The sequence below is a fragment of the Bufo bufo genome, chromosome 3, assembly GCF_905171765.1.
Source record: "Bufo bufo chromosome 3, aBufBuf1.1, whole genome shotgun sequence".
In the NCBI taxonomy this organism is placed as follows: Eukaryota; Metazoa; Chordata; class Amphibia; order Anura; family Bufonidae; genus Bufo; species Bufo bufo.
The window spans coordinates 482089333-482110200 of record NC_053391.1 but is presented as its reverse complement, the minus strand read 5'-3'; the positions used below and the strand labels follow the sequence as shown (position 1 = coordinate 482110200).

Genomic DNA, 20868 nt, shown 5'->3' with positions numbered 1-20868 from the left:
TCATGCTATCTTCCACCTTACCACTATGTCATAGGGCCACTTTGTGGACTTCTCATGCTGTTCCCACCCTCCCCACTTCATGACTGGGCCACTATTTTACCTTTCATCTTGGCTAACATCATCATTTATTTGACCCTCTTCTGATCTGTTAGAAGGAAATGAGACGCACAACGGATCCTGTCTTTTTAAGGCCTGCATGACATGGTCCCTATTTTTCATCAGAATTGGCTTATGATTTGGTAGCCAAAAGCAGGAGTGGGTACAAAACACAGAAGACATGAAAAAAATGTTTTTTTGGGGCTTTAGCAATACTGATGGATTACTGACCAAATGCTGACCGAGTGAAGGTGGATGCTCCACAGACAGGATCCGTTTTTTGGGGGTTATTGTTCTGACGGATCAGAGGAAGGGCAAAATAATCAGTGACGTCAACACAAACTTACTGCTGACACCCTCTCCACTCTGTTGGGGGGGGGGATCTACTTGTATAAGCATTTAATAGAACAGGTTCTATAGACATCTATGTGGAATCAGCTACCGACGGTGTAAAAGGAGTGTGCTTCTTATTGACTCTAGCATTGACCTGTAGGGCTGAGTTCACACTTGAGTTATTTGGTCAGTTTTGGCCCCTTAACTGCCCAAATAAGTGACGTGTGCAGTGTGATTCTAACAGTGACGCCTGTCATCTGCATGTCATACTGACACACAGTATTGTTTCACTACTACAGCAGACTCCCTATGTGTGTTACTGCAAGGCACAGTGTTCTACACCACTATAAGGGCCCTCTGCAGCCAGGAAATAGCAGTTTTTTAAACGCGATTCACCATTATAAATTTGGATCGGACCAAATTTTTGGGAAAAATTCGCTCATCTCTAGTAATGTTCATGAGCCCTCCATCAGGATGACGCTGAACAACAATGGTGTGCATGGCAGGATTGTAAAGAGAGAGCCGCTGCTGTACAAAAAGAATATTGCTGTCCATCTGCAGTTTGCTAAAGATCACCTGGACAAGCCAGAAGTCTGTTTTGTGGATGGATGAGACCAAAATAGAAGCTTTTGGTTTAAATGAGAAGTGTTATGTTTGGAGAAAGGAAAACACTGGATTCCAGCATAAAAACCATCCCATCTGTGAAACACAGTAGTGGTAGTAACATGGTTCGGGCCTATTTTGCTGGGCCAGGACGGCTTGCCCATCATTGATGGAACAATGAATTTTGACTTATATACCACCAAATTCTAAAGGAAAATGTCAGGACATCTGTTCATGAGCTGAATCTCAAGATAATATGGGTCATGCAGCAAGACAACAACCCTAAGCACACAAATCGTTCTGCCAAAAAATGGTTAAAAAAATGAAGTTAAAGTTTTGGAATGGCCACATCAAAGTCCTGAGCTTACTTCAATAGAAATGTTGTGGTAGAACCAAAAGCAAGCAATTCATGGGAGAAAACCCACCAGCTGTCACGGATGAATTTGCAGATAGCTGGAACTTATAAATAAACGATTGGCTTGATCCCAAACTAAGGAGCATATAGGTGAGCCCTTTAAAACCCTAAGAGCTCTCCCTGACTGCTATGCACATGCAAGGGTCTCAATGGTAGACTATTGCATGCCCACGTACCTAAGACTGTGTGACACCTGAAAACCCTATAATAGTGAGGGGACACGACCACCGGCTCCCTGCACTTATATGGACGTCATACAATGAGGTAGGGAAGAACGTCTGTCAGACCTTCTCACAGATCTGGTGGTGACAGTACCCCTCCCTCTACGGGTGGACTCCGGACACTCAGAGCCCACCTTCTCAGGATGAGACCTATGGAAAGCCCTGATGAGACGAGTGGCCTTAATGTCCGCCACTGGGACCCACATCCTCTCCTCAGGACCATAACCCTCCCAATGAACGAGGTACTGAAGAGAACCGCGGATAATGCGAGAATCCACAATCCTAGAGACCTGAAATTCAAGATTAACATCAACAAAAATCGGAGGAGGAGGCAAAGAGGAGGGTACAGTGGGTTGGACATAAGGTTTTAATAGGGACCTATGAAAAACATTATGGATCTTCCAAGTCTGAGGAAGATCAACATGGAAGGCAACGGGATTGATGACTGACAGATCTTGTAAGGCCCAATAAACTTAGGACCCCAACTTCAGGAGGGAACCTTCAGTTTAATATCTTTGTAGGCAACCACACCAGATCACCCACATTCAGGTCCGGACCAGGCACACATCTCTTATCCGCCACAAACGCTTATATCTCTCACTCATCCTCTTCAGATTACCCTGAATTTTTTGCCAATAAATGACAAAGACGAGGAAAATCTCTCCTCATCAGGTAAACCAGAAGACCCCTCTCCAGAGAATGTCCCAAACTGCGGATGAAACCCATATGCACCAAAAAATGGTGACTTATCAGAGGACTCCTGGTGAGGGTTATTTAAAGCAAACTCAGCAAGGGACAAAAAAGAATACCAATCCTCCTGATTCTCCGCCACATAACAGCGCAGATATGTCTCCAGATTCTGATTGACGTGTTCGGTCTGACCATTCAACTGCGGGTGAAAAGCAGAAGAGAAAGACAACCGAACCCCCAAGCGAGAACAGAAGGCCTTCCAGAATCTGGAAACAAATTGCGTGCCCCTATCAGAAACGATGTCTGAAGGAATGCCATGCAATTTAACAATGTGATCAACAAACGCTTGCGCCAGCGTCTTAGCATTGGGTAACCCAGGAAAGGGAATGAAATGCGCCATTTTGCTAAAACGGTCCACTACCACCAGAATCACAGTCTTCCCCGAGGAACGAGGCAGGTCCGTAATGAAGTCCATGGACAGATGCGCCCAAGGACGGGAAGGAATGGGTAACGGGAGGCGAGAACCCGATGGCCGTGAATGAGGGACCTTGGCAATGAGCGCAGGTCTCGCAGGCTGGCCACAAAACCCTCAACCGTCTTACGAAGAGCCGGCCACCAGAATCTCCGAGCAATGAGATCCACTGTGGCTCTACTACCAGGGTGCCCAGCAAGGACAGTATCGTGGTGCTCCTTAAAAATCTTGTGTCGTAAAGCGAGAGGCACAAACAACCTCCCAGGAGGACAAAGATCAGGAGCCTCTGCCTCCAAATCAGGATAAAGAGCCGAGACGACCACGCCCTTCAGCCAAAATGGGATCCGGGTCTTCAAAGTTCCCCCCTCCCGGAAAACAACGTGACAGGGCATCCGCTTTCACATTTTTAACCCCAGGGCGGAACGTAACAACAAAATTAGACCTAGAAAAGAACAAAGACCATCTGGGCTGTCTCGAGTTCAGACGCTTGGCCGATTCCAAGTAGGCCATATTCTTATGGTCGGTAAACACGGTAATATGGTGTCTGGCTCCCACTAACCAATGGCGCCATTCCTCAAAAGCTAATTTGATGGCCAACAACTCCCTATCTCCCACATCGTAATTTCTCTCTGCAGAGCAGAGTTTCCTTGAGAAAAAGGCACACGGTCGCCACTTGGCAGGAGAGGGACCCTGAGATAAGACCGCACCCACACCCAGCTCAGAAGCATCCACCTCAACAATAAAAGGTAGAGAGACATCAGGTTGTACCAAAATGGGGAGTGGAAGCAAAACACTCTTTAATACTAGAAAATGCTTTAAGCGCATCTACCGACCACGAGGAAAAATCCACCCCCTTTTTAGTCATATCAGTGAGTGGCTTAACAACAGAGGAATAATTCAAAATGAACTTTCTGTAATAATTGGCAAAACCCAAAAACCGCATCAGCGCCTTCCGATTCTCAGGAAGCTCCCAATCAAGCACAGCGCGGACCTTCTCAGGGTCCATCTGAAAACCAGAAGCGGAGAGAAGAAAACCAAGAAATTTAATCTCCGGAACCGCAAACACACATTTCTCCAGTTTAGCATACAATTTATTCTCCCGCAGAATCAGCAAGACCTGACATAGGTGGTCCAGATGAGTCTTGAAATCAGGAGAAAAAATCTAAATGTCATCTAGATACACCAGTACAAATTTCCCCATTAAATGATAAAAAATGCTGTTCACAAAATGTTGGAAGACGGCCGGAGCATTCATTAAACCAAAGGGCATAACCAAATTTTCTAAATGACCCTCAGGGGTATTGAAGGCCGTCTTCCATTCGTCCCCTTCCCTGACCCTGACTAGGTTGTATGCCCCTCTTAAATCCAACTTAGAAAAAACTTTAGCCCCAACAATCTGGTTAAACAGGTCCGGGATCAGAGGAAAGCGGATATGGGTTCACGAATCGTGATACGGTTCAGCTCCCTGAAATCCAGACAAGGTCTTAAAAAAGCATCTTTTTTCTTAATAAAAAAAAAAACAGCGGCAACAGGTGACTTCGAGGGTCGGATGTGTCCCTTTCTCAGGCTCTCAGAGATATAAGTACGCATAGCGACTCTTTCAGGTTGGGAGAGATTGTATAATCGTGATTTTGGCAGCTTGGCGCCTGGGATGAGATTAATAGGGCAGTCGTACTCCCGGTGAGGGGGCAACTCCTGGACACCACTCTCGGAAAACACATCAGAAAATTCAGAGAGAAAAGATGGCACAGTCTTGGTAGAAACCTCTGAAAGAGACACCGTGAGGCAATTCTCTCTGCAAAACTCACTCCAACCATTTTAATTGGGTTTTGCCTTGCTTGCCAATCAATGGTGGGGGTTATGTTTAGTGAGCCAGGGTAGCCCCAACACTAGAAGAGTAGGTAATCCGCTTAAGACGAAATATGACATATCCTCAACATGAGCGTCACCCACAGTCAAGCGGATATTGTGAACTATGCCCTTTAACGATCTTTGAGAAAGTGGAGCGGAATCAATAGAAAAAACAGGTATATCCTTTCCAAGTGCACACCTGGAAACCATGCGTTGTTGCAAATTGATTATCACTGAGATTGACAGCTGCCCCACTATCTTACAAAAATCTCACAAACAATGTTCTTGCTGTCTAGCGCCACCCTGGCAGGTAGGAGAAAACGGGAACTACAAGCAATCAGTAAACCTTCAATTTCCGCATCAATCTTGCCAATAGTAGCAAATGGAAAGTTTTTAGAGGTTTTATTATTTTTTTTTATTACCCTCAGAAAACTCCATTAATCACCTAGAGGGGCAAACATTAGCCAAATTATTTTTACCCCCACAACGGAAACAAACACTCTTCTGAGAGCTGAATCCTCTACTATCAGAGGCAAGCAAACCCAGCTGCATGGCCTCCTCCTCAGAGGGGATTGAGACAGACTGAGACCCCTGCGCACTGAATGAAACAGCCCCACTGTCCTCGGGCTGAATATGACAGGAAAGAGTAGTCTCCTCTCTCTCTCTACTCTCTAAGACGCCTGTCAATACGAACAGCTAGAGACATGGCAGACTCTAACGACGCTGGTCTCTCATGAAAAGCAAACGCATCTTTCAATCTTTCCGAAAGACCATGGCAAAATTGACTTCGGAGTGCAGCATCATTCCAACCAGTATAAGCTGCCCATCTCCGAAATTCAGAACAATATATCTCTGTGGACTGTTTACCCTGGCATAAAAGATGCAGTTTAGATTCAGCCAGAGCAATACGATCCGGGTCATCATATATCTGCCCCAGGGTTACAAAAAATGTATCCACCGATCGGAGGGGCCGTGCCCCCACCGGCAGCGAAAAGGCCCAAGACTGAGCGTTATCCCTGAGCAGCGAGATGATGATCCCCACCCTCTGCTCCTCATCACCAGAGGAATGGGGAAGTAGGCGAAAATGGAGTTTGCAAGCCTCTCTAAAGCGAACAAAATTTTCACTACCCCCGGAGAACGTATCCGGAAGCGAGATCTTAGGCTCGGAACAAACTCCATGAACGCCAGCAGAACCGGTCACCTGAAACTGAGACACAGTTTTACGGAGATCTGCTACCTCCAGCGAAAGACCTTGTATGCAGTCAATCAAGGCTGAAACCGGATCCATGCTTAAGACGGTTTTGGCGGTTTATATTGTCACAGATAAATTTGCAGATAGCTGGAACTTATAAATAAATGACCGACTGGCTTGATCCCAAACTAAGGAGCATATAGGTGAGCCCTTTAAAACCCTAAGAGCTCTCCCTGACTGCTATGCACATGCAAGGGTCTCAATGGTAGTTGATTGCATGCCCACGTACCTAAGCCTGTGTGACACCTGAAAACCCTATAATAGTGAGGGGACACGACCATCGGCTCCCTGCACTTAATACGGACGGAGTCAGGGTCACCTAGAATCAAGCCAGTAAGGAAACACAATAAAGGAAAAGACTTATCTGAGCAAACAGCAGCAGCAGCAGCCTCCAGCAGTGAACACTTCATCCAGGAAGTAGTATAAACCGCAAAGTGAGGCAGTATGGGAGAGAATATAAAGGAAGACGATTAGTCTAAATAAGTGACACCTGGCAGAAGGAAAGGAGATGACAAAGTGAAACCAAAACAAAAAACATCATACAAGAGGTAGGGAAGAACGTCTGTCAGACCTTCTCACAGAACTGGCGGTGACACCAGCATTACAGCGTTCATGCTGTTTTGTTTGGAAGAATTGGCTAAAATTCGTTCAAGCCAATGTGCAGGACTATTCAACAGTTACCTGAAACATTTAGTTGCAGTTTTTGGTGTAAGGAAAGGTTCATGTACTTTGGCCACTCAAAGACGTGATATTTGATCATTTTCCTCAATAAATGACTAACGCTAATATTTTGACTGATGGGTTTGGTTATCTAGTTTTAGAAAATCTTATGCAGTTTTAGATCAAATGTATGCAGAAATATAAAAAATTCTGAAAGGTTCAAGGTCCACTGTACCTACTCTAGGTTCCATGTACTCTAGTATGTTTTACGTGTCTAGTTACAATAGATCAAAGAGACCCGATCTGCGTGAAGGTATGTTAAAGACAAACACTATTAGCCCCACTGGACTCAATATAAATCCAAAGATCTGGTTTCTTCTGGGGCTCGTTACCGCTGAAGAAGCCAGATCTTTGGGCGAAACATGTCAGGGGTCAGTGTGTGCTGTTTTTAATACCTGTTAGCTTGCATCAGCTAATGTAGTCATTTAGACATTGTGTATCCCAGCAATGAATAGAGATCGAGTTCAAGTTTATGGATGACTGGTCAGGCAGTCAGCATTCAAATGTATTACAGGAGTCACAGTTATCCAGGTCCAAGTGCTGGTCAAGAAGCTATTGTTTAGCAATACAGCCACATTAGATAATCTATCTGCCTAGGCAATCAACAACACTAACGATACACTGGTGGTTAGCGACTGCACTGACGTCTGATGTACAGTCGTGGCCAAAAGTTTTGAGAATTACATAAATATTGGAAATTGGAAAAGTTGCTGCTTAAGTTTTTATAATAGCAATTTGCATATACTCCAGAATGTTATGAAGAGTGATCAGATGAATTGCATAGTCCTTCTTTGCCATGAAAATTAACTTAATCCCAAAAAAACTTTCCACTGCATTTCATTGCTGTCATTAAAGGACCTGCTGAGATCATTTCAGTAATCGTCTTGTTAACTCAGGTGAGAATGTTGACGAGCGCAAGGCTGGAGATCATTATGTCAGGCTGATTGGGTTAAAATGGCAGACTTGACATGTTAAAAGGAGGGTGATGCTTGAAATCATTGTTCTTCCATTGTTAACCACAGTGACCTGCAAAGAAACGCGTGCAGCCATCATTGCGTTGCATAAAAATGGCTTCACAGGCAAGGATATTGTGGCTACTAAGATTGCACCTCAATCAACAATTTATAGGATCATCAAGAACTTCAAGGAAAGAGGTTCAATTCTTGTTAAGAAGGCTTCAGGGCGTCCAAGAAAGTCCAGCAAGCGCCAGGATCGTCTCCTAAAGAGGATTCTGCTGCGGGATCGGAGTGCCACCAGTGCAGAGCTTTCTCAGGAATGCAGCAGGCAGGTGTGAGCGCATCTGCATGCACAGTGAGGCGAAGACTTTTGGAAGATGGCCTGGTGTCAAGAAGGGCAGCAAAGAAGCCACTTCTCTCCAAAAAAAACATCAGGGACAGATTGATCTTCTGCAGAAAGTATGGTGAATGGACTGCTGAGGACTGGGGCAAAGTCATATTCTCCGATGAAGCCTCTTTCCGGTTGTTTGGAGCATCTGGAAAAAGGCTTGTCCGGAGAAGAAAAGGTGAGCGCTACCATCAGTCCTGTGTCATGCCAACAGTAAAGCATCCTGAGACCATTCATGTGTGGGGTTGCTTCTCATCCAAAGGAGTGGGCTCACTCACAATTTTGCCCAAAAACACAGCCATGAATAAAGAATGGTATCAAAACACCCTCCAACAGCAACTTCTTCCAACAATCCAACAACAGTTTGGTCAAGAACAATGCATTTTCCAGCACGATGGAGCACCGTGCCATAAGGCAAAAGTGATAACTAAGTGGCTCGGGGACCAAAACGTTGACATTTTGGGTCCATGGCCTGGAAACTCCCCAGATCTTAATCCCATTGAGAACTTGTGGTCAATCCTCAAGAGGCGGGTGGACAAACAAAACCCCACTATTTCTGACAAACTCCAAGAAGTGATTATGAAAGAATGGGTTGCTATCAGTCAGGAATTGGCCCAGAAGTTGATTGATAGCATGCCCAGTCGAATTGTCCTTCAGAAGGTCCTGAAAAAGAAGGGCCAACACTGCAAATACTGACTCTTTGCATAAATGTCATGTAATTGTCCATAAAAGCCTTTTAAACGTATGAAGTGCGTGTAATTATATTTCACTACATCACAGAAACAACTGAAACAAAGATCTAAAAGCACTTTAGCAGCAAACTTTGTGAAAACTAATATTTGTGTCATTCTCAAAACTTTTGGCCACGACTGTAGAACTGTGATCCATTACTGCAGTGTGGAGGAGAGAGTGCACATATTCCCCATGTATAAGCAGTCAAGAGTCTCATCAAACAGTTGTTTTTAAAACACCTTTTGAGGCTCACAGCCCGTTTTACACTCACCAAGAAAAGTTATATTTTTAGTACATGTCTAGTTACTTTACTATTTTATATCCGTTTTGCCCAAGATGTCTTTAGCTTGAAATTCATTTGTGCATGTGTGAATCACTAATATGTGGAGATATAATGTGGATAGACAGGACCACTCAAGGTTAGCATTCTTCTAGATATCATAGACCATATGTTGTCCTAACTTACAGTGCAGTATTCTTAATGTTTTGGAAACATAGTAGCATATAGTTTGAAAGCCGAAAAAATACACCTCCATCGATTTCCATATATTATCCTGCAGACTTGACCTAAAAGGATGCAAAATCCCTTGTGAGGTGGAACCCAATTTTCCTCAAAAATCCTCCTTCTATATTGGTGTAGGATCTTTTATTTTCTCTAGATGTAGAAGATGCTGCCATGTTTTTGTTAGTGTCCTAGACTGCAGCTGTCGTGCAACCGTGTAGCTGTACCATTATAGCATATGCACAGAATATGCCATAAATGCCCAAAAGGAGAGCTTACCATTGGTGGGATTTGCAAGAACAGGGCACTGCCACATGCTGCCAGGAATGCATGTGTGGCTGTCTCCATGCACTTTCAAAAATAGTGATCAGCTATTTTCAGAAGTCATGTTGAAGAGAATGGAGAGATCCATGCATGTGTGGCCATCTGTCCATTCTTGGCAGCATTTACGGTAATGGGGCCCTGTTTTTGAATTAGGAGCAATGCCCAGAGATGGATCAATGGGACATTTATGGCATATCCTATGGAAATGCTATAAAAGTCCTGATAGCACAACCCATTTAAACCCCTTCCATTTGCTACATATGGTCCTTTTTCTACCTCTCCTATTTTGTTGAGCTCTTTGTTGCGATTTTAATACATAGGCTTCTCAAGTGTAATTTTCTGTTAGGAGTGTAGAGAGCAACACACAGGATCGTGAAATACCAAAAAGTGCTATTACAAGAAATTGTGTCTGACACACTTGAGATATGCTCTTCCAGGTACATTTGTAAGGACATGGTATCGGTATTGCTATGTGGTAATGTGGGTAATTCGCATCCTGTTTATGTATTAATAATCTGCTTGTACTAATATTCAACCTCCTTCTAGATGTAAAGTGGCACCACTTTGTAGTACTATTTGACCCTAGTATGAAGAGCATCTCCTGTGAGCTCTATTGAGAGCTTCCATTCCTGGGAATAGAGACATGACTATTTGTAACTTCAAGTGTATGATTACATGACTGCAAGTGGTCTTTGATAGTGTCAGTATGTTATGAATATTGGGGGAGATTTATCAAACTGGTGTAAAGTAGAGAAGACCTACTTGCCCATAGCAACCAGTCAGATTCCACCTTTCATTTTTCACAGCTCCTTTGGGAAATGAAAGATGGAATCTGATTGGTTGCTATGGGCAGCAAGGCCAGTTCTACTTTACACCAGTTTTATAAATCTCCCCCATTGTCTTTAGTTGTAATATAAGTGTGGATTACATATTGATACATAATTTGAAGAATTTGCAATATTTATATTACATGATGCACATCTGTATGCAGTTTTAATTATGAGCCTAAAGGATTCTAGGATGTTTGTTCATTTATGATTATTTATCTGTACAAATTGTCTTGGAAACAATCAATGTTAATTATTGTGTTGTGTTTCATGTTTTATACAGCTCAAAAACAGATCCAATTACCGGAGCCGTGAAAAACACAAAATACCACCAACTGTAGTAAGTACATTCATTTTTATAATATACATTCAGTCCATCTAACCTAATAGTACAAAAAATCCAACTAGCCTGTTGTGAATATAAAATAACTTCAATAATCAGCTTGCTGTAGACTCAACTGACGGAGTAAAAGACAGGTACAGGGGGCTTGGCTGAGCAGCCGAAAGAGATGGCAGCCTGATTCAGAGCTCCTGCTCATGTAGAGCGTTACAGTCCTGCAAGACCCCTTCTAATTCAGCGTTTGCAAGCCCAGAGGGCCCACATCGTGCTTCTAACTCCCCCCCCCCCATAATGACCAGAGGGAAAATAAGTTTAAATCCCATGGGGAAGTTGGACTTCTTGTTCGGCCAGGAGCGGAGCAAAGATGGCGCTGGCAGCGACACTATACCTACCGCACCAGGCTCCAGCCCAAGTTCCTCTTCAGATTCGCATTCTCCGTGCAGCGAGGAGGCAGGAGACAGCAGCAGCGGAACCCAGCATCTTCAAACAACTGTCCCCGGACTCAGCCAGCCAAATTCGGGAAGCCACCGCTGAACCGCGAAAAGCATCAGCGGCAAGCCACGCGCAGGCCTCTTCTACTACCAGCCCGGCGAAGCGAAGGATTAGGCTACAAGACCTTCCCAAGGCGGGAGTATGCAAGGACCCTCACATCTTACAGCAAGACGCCCATCCGCTGACTGAGGTATTGCAGTCCTATAAGCCAGCGTCAAGCTCTTTATTGAAAGATATGTTGTTAGCGTTTAATCAGTCTATGGCGCATTTAACCCAACTAATTGAACCATCCAGTCCTCAGTAACAGAGTTGGGGAACAGAGTTCACCATGTAGAATTTAAGAGGAGGGAGTTTGCGACTTCCCACAACAATCTTATTAACTCTCATGACCTCCTGTCTGAGGAAGTAGCTCAACTCACAGCAAAAGTGGTGGATCTGGAGGACCAGTCCCGCCGGAACAACTTGAAACTGTGGGGGGTGCCAGAGAACATATCACCAGCGGGACTCCAGGAGTATATACAGGGGCTAATTAAACTCCTTTTGCCTTCATGCACGGAGCAAGATATAATTATAGATAGAGATCACAGAATAGCCAGACCGAAACAATTGTCTGAGGATACCCCGAGAGATGTGCTGGCAAGGATCCACTTCTACCATATAAAAGAAGGGGTTCTGGCAGGAAATTAGAGGTTCTCCCGTATCCCTATCAGTCAGTCATGCTGTTTGCTGACCTCTCAGCGGTCACACTTCAACTATGCCGCAATCTGACTCCTATTACATCAGCCCTGAGAGCAAACTCCATTGCATACCGCTGGGGGTTCCCAGTTAAGCTCCTAGTACACAGGAATGGCTCCTTAGTGGTGATAAGATCTGTGGAGGAGGGGAAAGTGCCGTTAGTTTCCAGGAATGTTGCAGTGGAGGATATACAGATCTCCAAGAGTCCCCTGCGCATCCCAGCAGAAAACGAGTGGCAACTGGTGGAGAGCAGACGCAAGAAGAAGACTTGCTGAAAGGATCTACAGTCCAAGAAAGAATGGCACTACAAAAGCTGATGAGTATACCCTCTCTCAGTGTTCATGACTGAACTTTCCCCACAAGTACATACTGTAGGAGGCATCCTCGTAAGCCTCCCACTCTTTCTTTCACCTGCCCTTTTCCTTGGGCAGTGAGTTTTTTGCACTTAATGTTATCTATGATTTATGTTTTTCAATGTGCTTTCAGTTTAACTTTTAATAGAGTTTTGCCTATTCAATGGTATTTGTCTGAGCTTTCCCCAGCTGAAAAGGGTATACCTCCTTCCAGAGCAGACGCGTGCATAACTGTTATAGCAGTATTTATATTACCATGGTGCTCAAACTTGAATGTTCGTAATTAAAACAGTCCTTACAAGTGCCGTATGATGTGGAAGGAGGCCCTCTCTCTAAAATGTGACATATTTTGTGCCCAAGAGACACACATCCTTTCTAGAGATGCTAGTTGGATAAAACACCATTGTTTTCCTGTTGTCCTCCAGGCTCATAGTGATAGGAAAAAGCGGGGTGTCCTGGCAATTAAGAAATTCCATAGCTCACACCATTGTTTCTTCTACAATTGACCCTGGAGGTCGATATATAATTCATGTATGCTATTTAAAAAATGTACTATATACACTGGTAGGATTATACGCCCCCAATGTGAAACCACAACACTTTCTGAATAGATTGTTCAGGAATGTGCAGACTTTGCAGAAAGGTAGAGTGCTCGTCTGTGGCAATTTTAGCATGGTCCCTGACCCTTCTCAAGACATGACCACCTTATCGAGAAACAACCCCCCCTCTCTAGCACATACACTGCTAAAATACTCGCTATTTGATGTATGGCGTATACACCACGCTTCTGAAAGAGACTACTCTTATTTCTCTCCTTCTCATCATTCTTACTCACGCATTGACCTCATTCTAGTGGATAGGAATACCCTCTCAGCTACAGCAGATTCTAGCATAGGTTCGATCACCTGGTCGGATCACGTGCCGATACTAGTAGACATCGTAGAACAATTTCAAAATCCCCTAAATCCAATCTACAGAGTAAATGAATATGTACTTGCAGATCTTAAATACCACGCAGAGGTGTCGCAAGCACTAGAGGAGTATTTTCAATTTAATTCAGAGTCAGTGTCTGACCCCTCTGTAGTGTTGGTGACACACAAGGCCTTCATTCAGGGTATACTCATTAAAATAGGGCATAGGGATAAAAAAAAACTCTGAGAGAATCACCTATCAGAACTCCTATCACAAATTAACACAACTGAGTCATTAAATAAATCCTCCCCGTTACCATTATCTGAAAACCTTAGGGCTCTCAGAATTAAACTTAGAGAGTGTATGCTACACAAATACGAACTTTCACTGAAGAAAGTAAAAACTATGTATTACTCCCATGCAAATAAGGCTGGTAGCCTATTAGCGAAGAGAATCAAAACCAGGGCCCTGAAATCACGCATTGCATATCTCTGGGACTCCTTGAGGACCCAGAAGATTTATGAACCTAAATCTATAGCTAATAGATTTATGTCTTACTACTCTCAACTCTATAATCTGGCTGAAGAACTGGACTTTGTTCCGGTATCATCTCATGAGATTGAAGATTTTCTTCAATCCCTATCTCTGCCCTCTCTGAATGAACAACAAAGTGAATCCCTATGCAACCCTATAACCTCTGAAAAAATCTCCCGTAAAATTAGCCAACTACCTCATCAAAAAAGCCCTGGCCCGGATGGACTCTCAAACTCCTACTATAAACTGTACTCTGAGATTTTGACCCCTCATCTTCATGCATCCTTGTCTCGTACTGTGGTGGAGAGTAATATGCCCAAAGAAATGTTAGAGGTGGTCATAGTAACTTTGCCAAAACCAGGGAAAGAACCATCGGTCCCTCAGAACTTCCGACCCATCTACTTATTAAATACTGACCTTAAAATCTACGCAAAGCTGCTGGCTAATAGACTAGCAAAGATCATACCATCTTTAATGGCCCCTGACCAGGTCGGATTTGTACAAGGCAGACAGATTACTGATAACTCTAGACGAGTACTAAATCTACTATATTATATCAACAGATCATCGGTGCCTGCGGCGTTTGTCACTTTGGACGCTGAGAAGGCATTTGACCGGGTGAATTAGTCATTTGTCTTATCGGTTCTCCACACTATGGGCTTTCTGGAACAAATGGTAACAGAAATTAAGGCTCTATATACTGTGCCGTCGGCCCGTGTATTGGCTAACAGAGTTTTGTCAGATCCATTCACTCTATCAAACGGCACGAGACAGGGAGGCCCCCTGTCGCCGCTCATATTTATTTTATCATTAGAACCCCTAGCTGAAGCAATCTGCCAGGCCAATGACATTGAAGGAGTGCAGATTGGAGACAGGCAACGCTGTCTTTCACTCTATGCAGACAATATAATTCTCACTTTATCAAATCCTACAATATCCCTAAAAGCAGTGATGAGAATCATCCGTTCATTTCCCCTCTCTCCTTTCGGTTCTGCAGACAGATTGGGATAATATGGCTAAAACTGAACTATCATGGCTTGGCCGCATTGCAGCATTTCAACAACATGCACTCCCTAAGCTGTTGTATCTGTTTAGGACCATCCCTATACCGATTCCTACTTCCTTTTTTACCACTATGAACAGAATGATAAATCAATTTATCTGGTATAAAGGAAGACCTTATATAGCAAAAAGTGTCATGAGTAGATATAGAAGATATGGGGGCATGAGCTTACCTAACATCTTTGATTACTAGCTAGCCTCGAGAATTAACCAGTTGAGGGAATGGTGGGTGTCAGACACCTCCAAGCACTGGGTACATATTGAACAAACACAAGCCCCATCGCAGAATTTAAAAGCACTACTCATTGCCTCTTTGCACAAAGGCTTTTCTATATCTATATCCCCTTACTTAATCTCCACTTCTATAGTCCTTTGGAAGTCCTACCACGATTCTTTGCAGTGCCTCATTCCAGACTTGTCGTTAAAGTCCTGGAAAGAGAGAGGTATCGGAAAAGTAGATGATCTATTGACCCAGTCCTCCTTAACCACCTCCGGACCGCTGTACGCACAGACGCGTCCTGGAGGTGGTTGTTTCATTCCGAGTGGACGCGCCGGCGCGTCCTCTCGCGAGACGCGAGATTTCGGTCACAGCCGGCCCGCGCATGCGCATCGCGGGCAGGCAAATGTTCGAGGAGAATTGCATCAGCAACCTGCCAGCCAATGATCGTCGCTGGCAGGTTGCTGATTTTTAAAAAATCGAATCACAAGCCATATAACAGATCATATTAGTAAATATGATCTGTTATATGGCTTGTCTGCTCCTGTGCTGGTCCTTTTCGTCGGTTGGATCCAGCACAGGAGCAGACTGAACTGTGAGTACACCAAACACTACACCTTAGCCCCAGATCACCCCCCTGCACCCCAATTAACCCTTTGATCACCCCTTTGATCGCCCCTGTCAATCACTATTGAAAGGAAAAAAAGTGATCAGTGTAAACTGTCACTTTTTTTTTTTCACTGGTATTGACTGTTAGGTTTTAGGGATAGTTTAGGCCCCTTGGTTAGGTAGTTAGCGTCAGTTAGCACCCACCCCACCGCACCGCAGTCACTTTTATTCGCTGATTAGCGTATCGCTAATCAGCATTTGTACTTTTATAGTATCTGTAAGTGATCAAAACTGATCACGGTCAGATCTATAATAGTATTAGTGTCACTTTAGTTCGCCCTCCACCCAAAACGCAGTGTTTGCCCGATCAGGCCTGATCGGTCGCCCACACGTGCGTTCACCCACGCCCGCCCCACCGCGGGCGTGGGTGAACGCAAAAATAATTATTTTTTGATCACTGCACATTCACTTTACACGCACTGCGGCGATAAAAAAATCAGTTTTGATATTTTTTATCAACCGCAGCGGCCTCCGGTACTTCGCTAGCCTCCCCTTTGTAAGACAGGTTTGCTTTTTTTCTTGGGTAGTCTCAGGGAATACCCCTAAATTTAGTAGTCCAAAATGTCAAACAGGGGGTATTCTTCTGAAGAGGCCTACAGGATTCTGACCCAGTCGGATGAGGAGTGGGAACCCTCATCTGACGAATCTAGCGGGTCAGAATATGAACCTGTGGAAAGCAGTGGCTCTCTGACCCAAAGTTCGGACGAGGAGGTGGAGGTCCCTGGCAGCACCAGGCGTACCCGGCCCCGTGTCGCTAGACCACAGGTTACGCAGGATCCGCTTCAAGAGCAGCAGAGTGGGGCTGTCGCTGCCGGATCACGTGGTGAGGCATACACCAGCAGCGCAGCCCTTCCTGGACCTAGTACCAGCACTGCCGTACAACCTGGTGAAGTAGCGAGCACCAGAAGGGCAGTTGAAGCTGGTACGGTGGCACGTGCAGTAGTTACCCCGTCGCAGCCACCGCGCAGACAGGCCCGTAGAGCCCCTAGAATCCCTGAGGTGCTGGCAAACCCTGATTGGCAGTCACCAACTTCAGCCGCACCTGTAGTTCCCCCTTTCACCGCCCAGTCTGGAGTTCGGGTTGAGACGGCTCAAATCGGTTCGGCCCTGGGATTTTTTGAGCTGTTCTTGACTGCGGAGCTCTTGGACTTAGTCGTGGCAGAGACAAACCGGTATGCCACACAATTTATAACCGCAAACCCGGAAAGCTATTATGCCCAGCCTTTCCGGTGGAAACCAGTCCAAGTTTCCGAACTTAAAATTTTTCTGGGCCTTCTCCTCAACATGGGCCTGACAAAAAAGCATGAATTGCGGTCATATTGGTCCACGAACCCAATTCATCACATGCCCATGTTCTCTGCTGCTATGTCCAGGACACGATTTGAGACCATCCTGCGTTTTCTGCATTTTAGCGACAACACCACCTCCCGTCCCAGAGGCCACCCAGCTTTTGACCGGCTCCACAAAATTCGGCCCCTCATAGACCATTTCAACCAGAAATTTGCAGATTTGTATACCCCTGAGCAAAACATCTGCATAGACGAGTCCCTAATACATTTTACCGGGCGCCTTGGCTTCAAACAATACATCCCAAGCAAGCGTGCCCGGTATGGGGTCAAATTGTATAAGCTCTGTGAAAGGGCCACAGGCTATACCCACAAATTTCGGATCTATGAGGGAAAAGATCAGACCCTGGAGCCGGTCGGTTGCCCTGACTACCTGGGGAGCAGTGGGAAGACAGTCTGGGACTTGGTGTCACCCTTATTCGGCAAGGGGTACCATCTTTATGTGGACAATTTTTACACAAGTGTGGCCCTCTTTAGGCATTTGTTTCTAGAACGGATTTGCGCCTGTGGCACCGCGCGAACTAGTCGCGTGGGCTTCCCCCAACGGCTTGTAACCACCCGTCTTGCAAGGGGGGAGAGGGCTGCCTTGTGTAACGAAGAACTGCTCGCGGTGAAATGAAGAGACAAGCGTGACGTTTACATGCTCTCCTCCATTCACGCAGACACGACAATCCAAATTGAAAGGGCAACCCGTGTCATTGAAAAGCCCCTCTCAGTCCACGACTATAATGCGCTCATGGGAGGGGTGGACTTCAATGACCAGATGTTGGCTCCCTATTTAGTTTCCCGCAGAACCAGACGCTGGTATAAGAATGTGTCTGTATATTTAATTCAATTGGCGCTGTATAATAGTTTTGTTCTCTACAGTAAGGCTGGGAGAACAGGATCCTTCCTCAAATTCCAGGAAGAGATCATCGCGAACCTCCTTTACCCAGGAGGTTCCGTGGCCCCATCCACCAGTGTAGTTAGCCGTCTACACGAGCGACATTTCCCCAGTGTCGTTGCTGGTACCTCAACCCAACCGCCACCCCGAAAAAAATGTTGTGTCTGTAGCAGGAGTGGAATAAGGCGTGACACCCGCTATTTCTGTCCTGACTGCCCTGACCACCCTGCCCTATGCTTAGGTGAGTGTTTCCAGAAGTACCACACACAGGTACACCTAGCATAGGGATTGCATCTCACAGGACAGGCACACAGGGCTATTAGGGCCCTTTTACTCACAGCTGCTGCAAACCTCTCCTTTCACCTGGGATAAAGTGCATAACGTACTTCGCCACATCTTTGGGCGATTTGCGCTTTGCACATTGTCCCATGGGGAAGGAGAGGTTTGTTCTATAAAGGTAAAAAAAACTAAACAAAAAAAAAATTACCGGTAAGTAAAAAAGTTTAAAAAGTTTTAAAAAAGTTAATATGTTCTGTTCTAAAGTTAATAAAGTTATTGCGTTGCGGCCTGGTTTTTTCTTTTTTGTTTTGTTTTTTTTTACCTTTCAGGTGGACCAACCGATCGACTAGCTGCAGCACTGATGTGCATTCTGACAGAAGCATTGCGCTGCTGTCAGATTACACGTAAGTCGGTGTATGCGGCGCTGCAAGACGAGATTTCTCCTCTGCAGTAAAAGATACGTTTGCCGAGGCATATGAGCTGAGGAGGTGGCGGTGTTCATATACTTTGGCAAACACTTTGTATATATAAAAAAAAAAATCCCGGCAATGATTTATTCATCCACATCGATTGATGTGAATGGAGAAATCGGGTTTGCCAGGGCATACGAGCTAAGTGGGTATGGATGTTGGGCGGAGCTCCTATGTCCTGGCAGACGCCTTTCACCTCCTTTTTCTTTTTTTGGCAGAGATTTTTTCATCCACATTGATCGATGCGAATGAAGAAATCTGTGCCATTCATTTTTTTCTTTCAGCCCAGAGGCTGAACGGAAAAAAAAAATCTCATTACCTGTATGCTCAATATAAGGAGAATAGCAGAAAGTCCTAATGCTGGGCATACATGTAATGATTGCGGAGACCCTCAAATGCCAGGGCAGTACAAACACCCCACAAATAACACCATTTTGGAAAGAAGACACCCCAAGGTATTCGCTGAGGGGCATATTGAGTCCATGAAAGATTGAAATTTTTGTCCCAAGTTAGCGGAAAGGGAGACTTTGTGAGAACAAAATCAAAAAAATCAATTTCCGCTAACTTGTGCCAAAAATTATTTTTTTCTATGAACTCGCCATGCCCCTCATTGAATACCTTGGGGTGTCTTCTTTCCAAAATGGGGTCACATACTGCCCTGGCATTTTAGGGGCCCCAAAGTGTGAGAAGAAGTCTGGTATCCAAATGTCTAAATATGCCCTCCTAAAAGGAATTTGGGCACCTTTGCCCACCTAGGCTGCAAAAAAGTGTCACACATCTGGTATCTCTGTATTCAGGAGAAGTTGAGGAATGTGTTTTGGGGTGTCTTTTTACATATACCCATGCTGGGTGAGATAAATATCTTGGTCAAATGCCAACTTTGTATAAAAAAATGGGAAAAGTTGTCTTTTGCCAAGATATTTCTCTCACCCAGCATGGGTATATGTAAAATGACACCACAAAACACATTCCCCACCTTCTCCTGAGTACGGAGATACCAGATGTGTGACACTTTTTTGCAGCCTAGGTGGGCAAAGGGGGCCACATTCCAAAGAGCACCTTTCGGATTTCACAGGTCATTTACCTACTTACCACACATTAGGGCCCCTGGAAAATGCCAGGGCAGTATAACTACCCCACAAGTGACCCCATTTTGGAAAGAAGACACCCCAAGGTATTCCGTGAGGGGCATGGCAAGTTCCTAGAATTTTTTATTTTTTGTCACAAGTTAGTGGAAAATGATGATTTTTTTTTTTTTTTTTTCATACAAAGTCTCATATTCCACTAACTTGTGACAAAAAATAAAAACTTCCATCAACTCACTATGCCCATCAGCGAATACCTTGGGGTCTCTTCTTTCCAAAATGGGGTCACTTGTGGGGTAGTTATACTGCCCTGGCATTCTAGGGGCCCAAATGTGTGGTAAGGAGTTTGAAATCAAATTCTGTAAAAAATGACCTGTGAAATCCTAAAGGTGCTCTTTGGAATATGGGCCCCTTTGCCCACCTAGGCTGCAAAAAAGTGTCACACATCTGGTATCTCCGTACTCAGGAGAAGGTGGGGAATGTGTTTTGGGGTGTCATTTTACATATACCCATGCTGGGTGAGAGAAATATCTTGGCAAAAGACAACTTTTCCCATTCTTTTATACAAAGTTGGCATTTGACCAAGATATTTATCTCACCCAGCATGGGTATATGTAAAAAGACACACCAAAACACATTCCTCAACTTCTCCTGAATACAGAGATACCAGATGTGTGACACTTTTTTGCAGCCTAGGTGGGCAAAGGGGCCCACATTCCAAAGAGCACCTTTCGGATTTCACAGGTCATTTTTTACTGAATTTGATTTCAAACTCCTTACCACACATTTGGGCCCCTAGAATGCCAGGGCAGTATAACTACCCCACAAGTGACCCCATTTTGGAAAGAAGAGACCCCAAGGTATTCGCTGATGGGCATAGTGAGTTCATGGAAGTTTTTATTTTTTGTCACAAGTTAGTGAAATATGAGACTTTGTATGAAAAAAAAAAAAATCATCATTTTCCACTAACTTGTGACAAAAAATAAAAAATTCTAGGAACTCGCCATGCCCCTCACGGAATACCTTGGGGTGTCTTCTTTCCAAAATGGGGTCACTTGTGGGGTAGTTATACTGCCCTGGCATTCTAGGGGCCCAAATGTGTGGTAAGG

At 44.6% G+C, this 20868-nt stretch overlaps 1 protein-coding gene across 1 annotated transcript in view; it reads left to right on the top strand.

Moving 5' to 3' along the window:
* Nucleotides 1-20868, top strand: part of NALCN (sodium leak channel, non-selective) — a 1068865-nt gene that overhangs the window by 939132 nt on the left and 108865 nt on the right. Inside the window, exon 23 of the mRNA XM_040425261.1 lies at nt 10666-10722. Within this exon, the coding sequence (XP_040281195.1) occupies nt 10666-10722 (57 nt within the window). The remainder of the gene's footprint in view (nt 1-10665; nt 10723-20868) is intronic.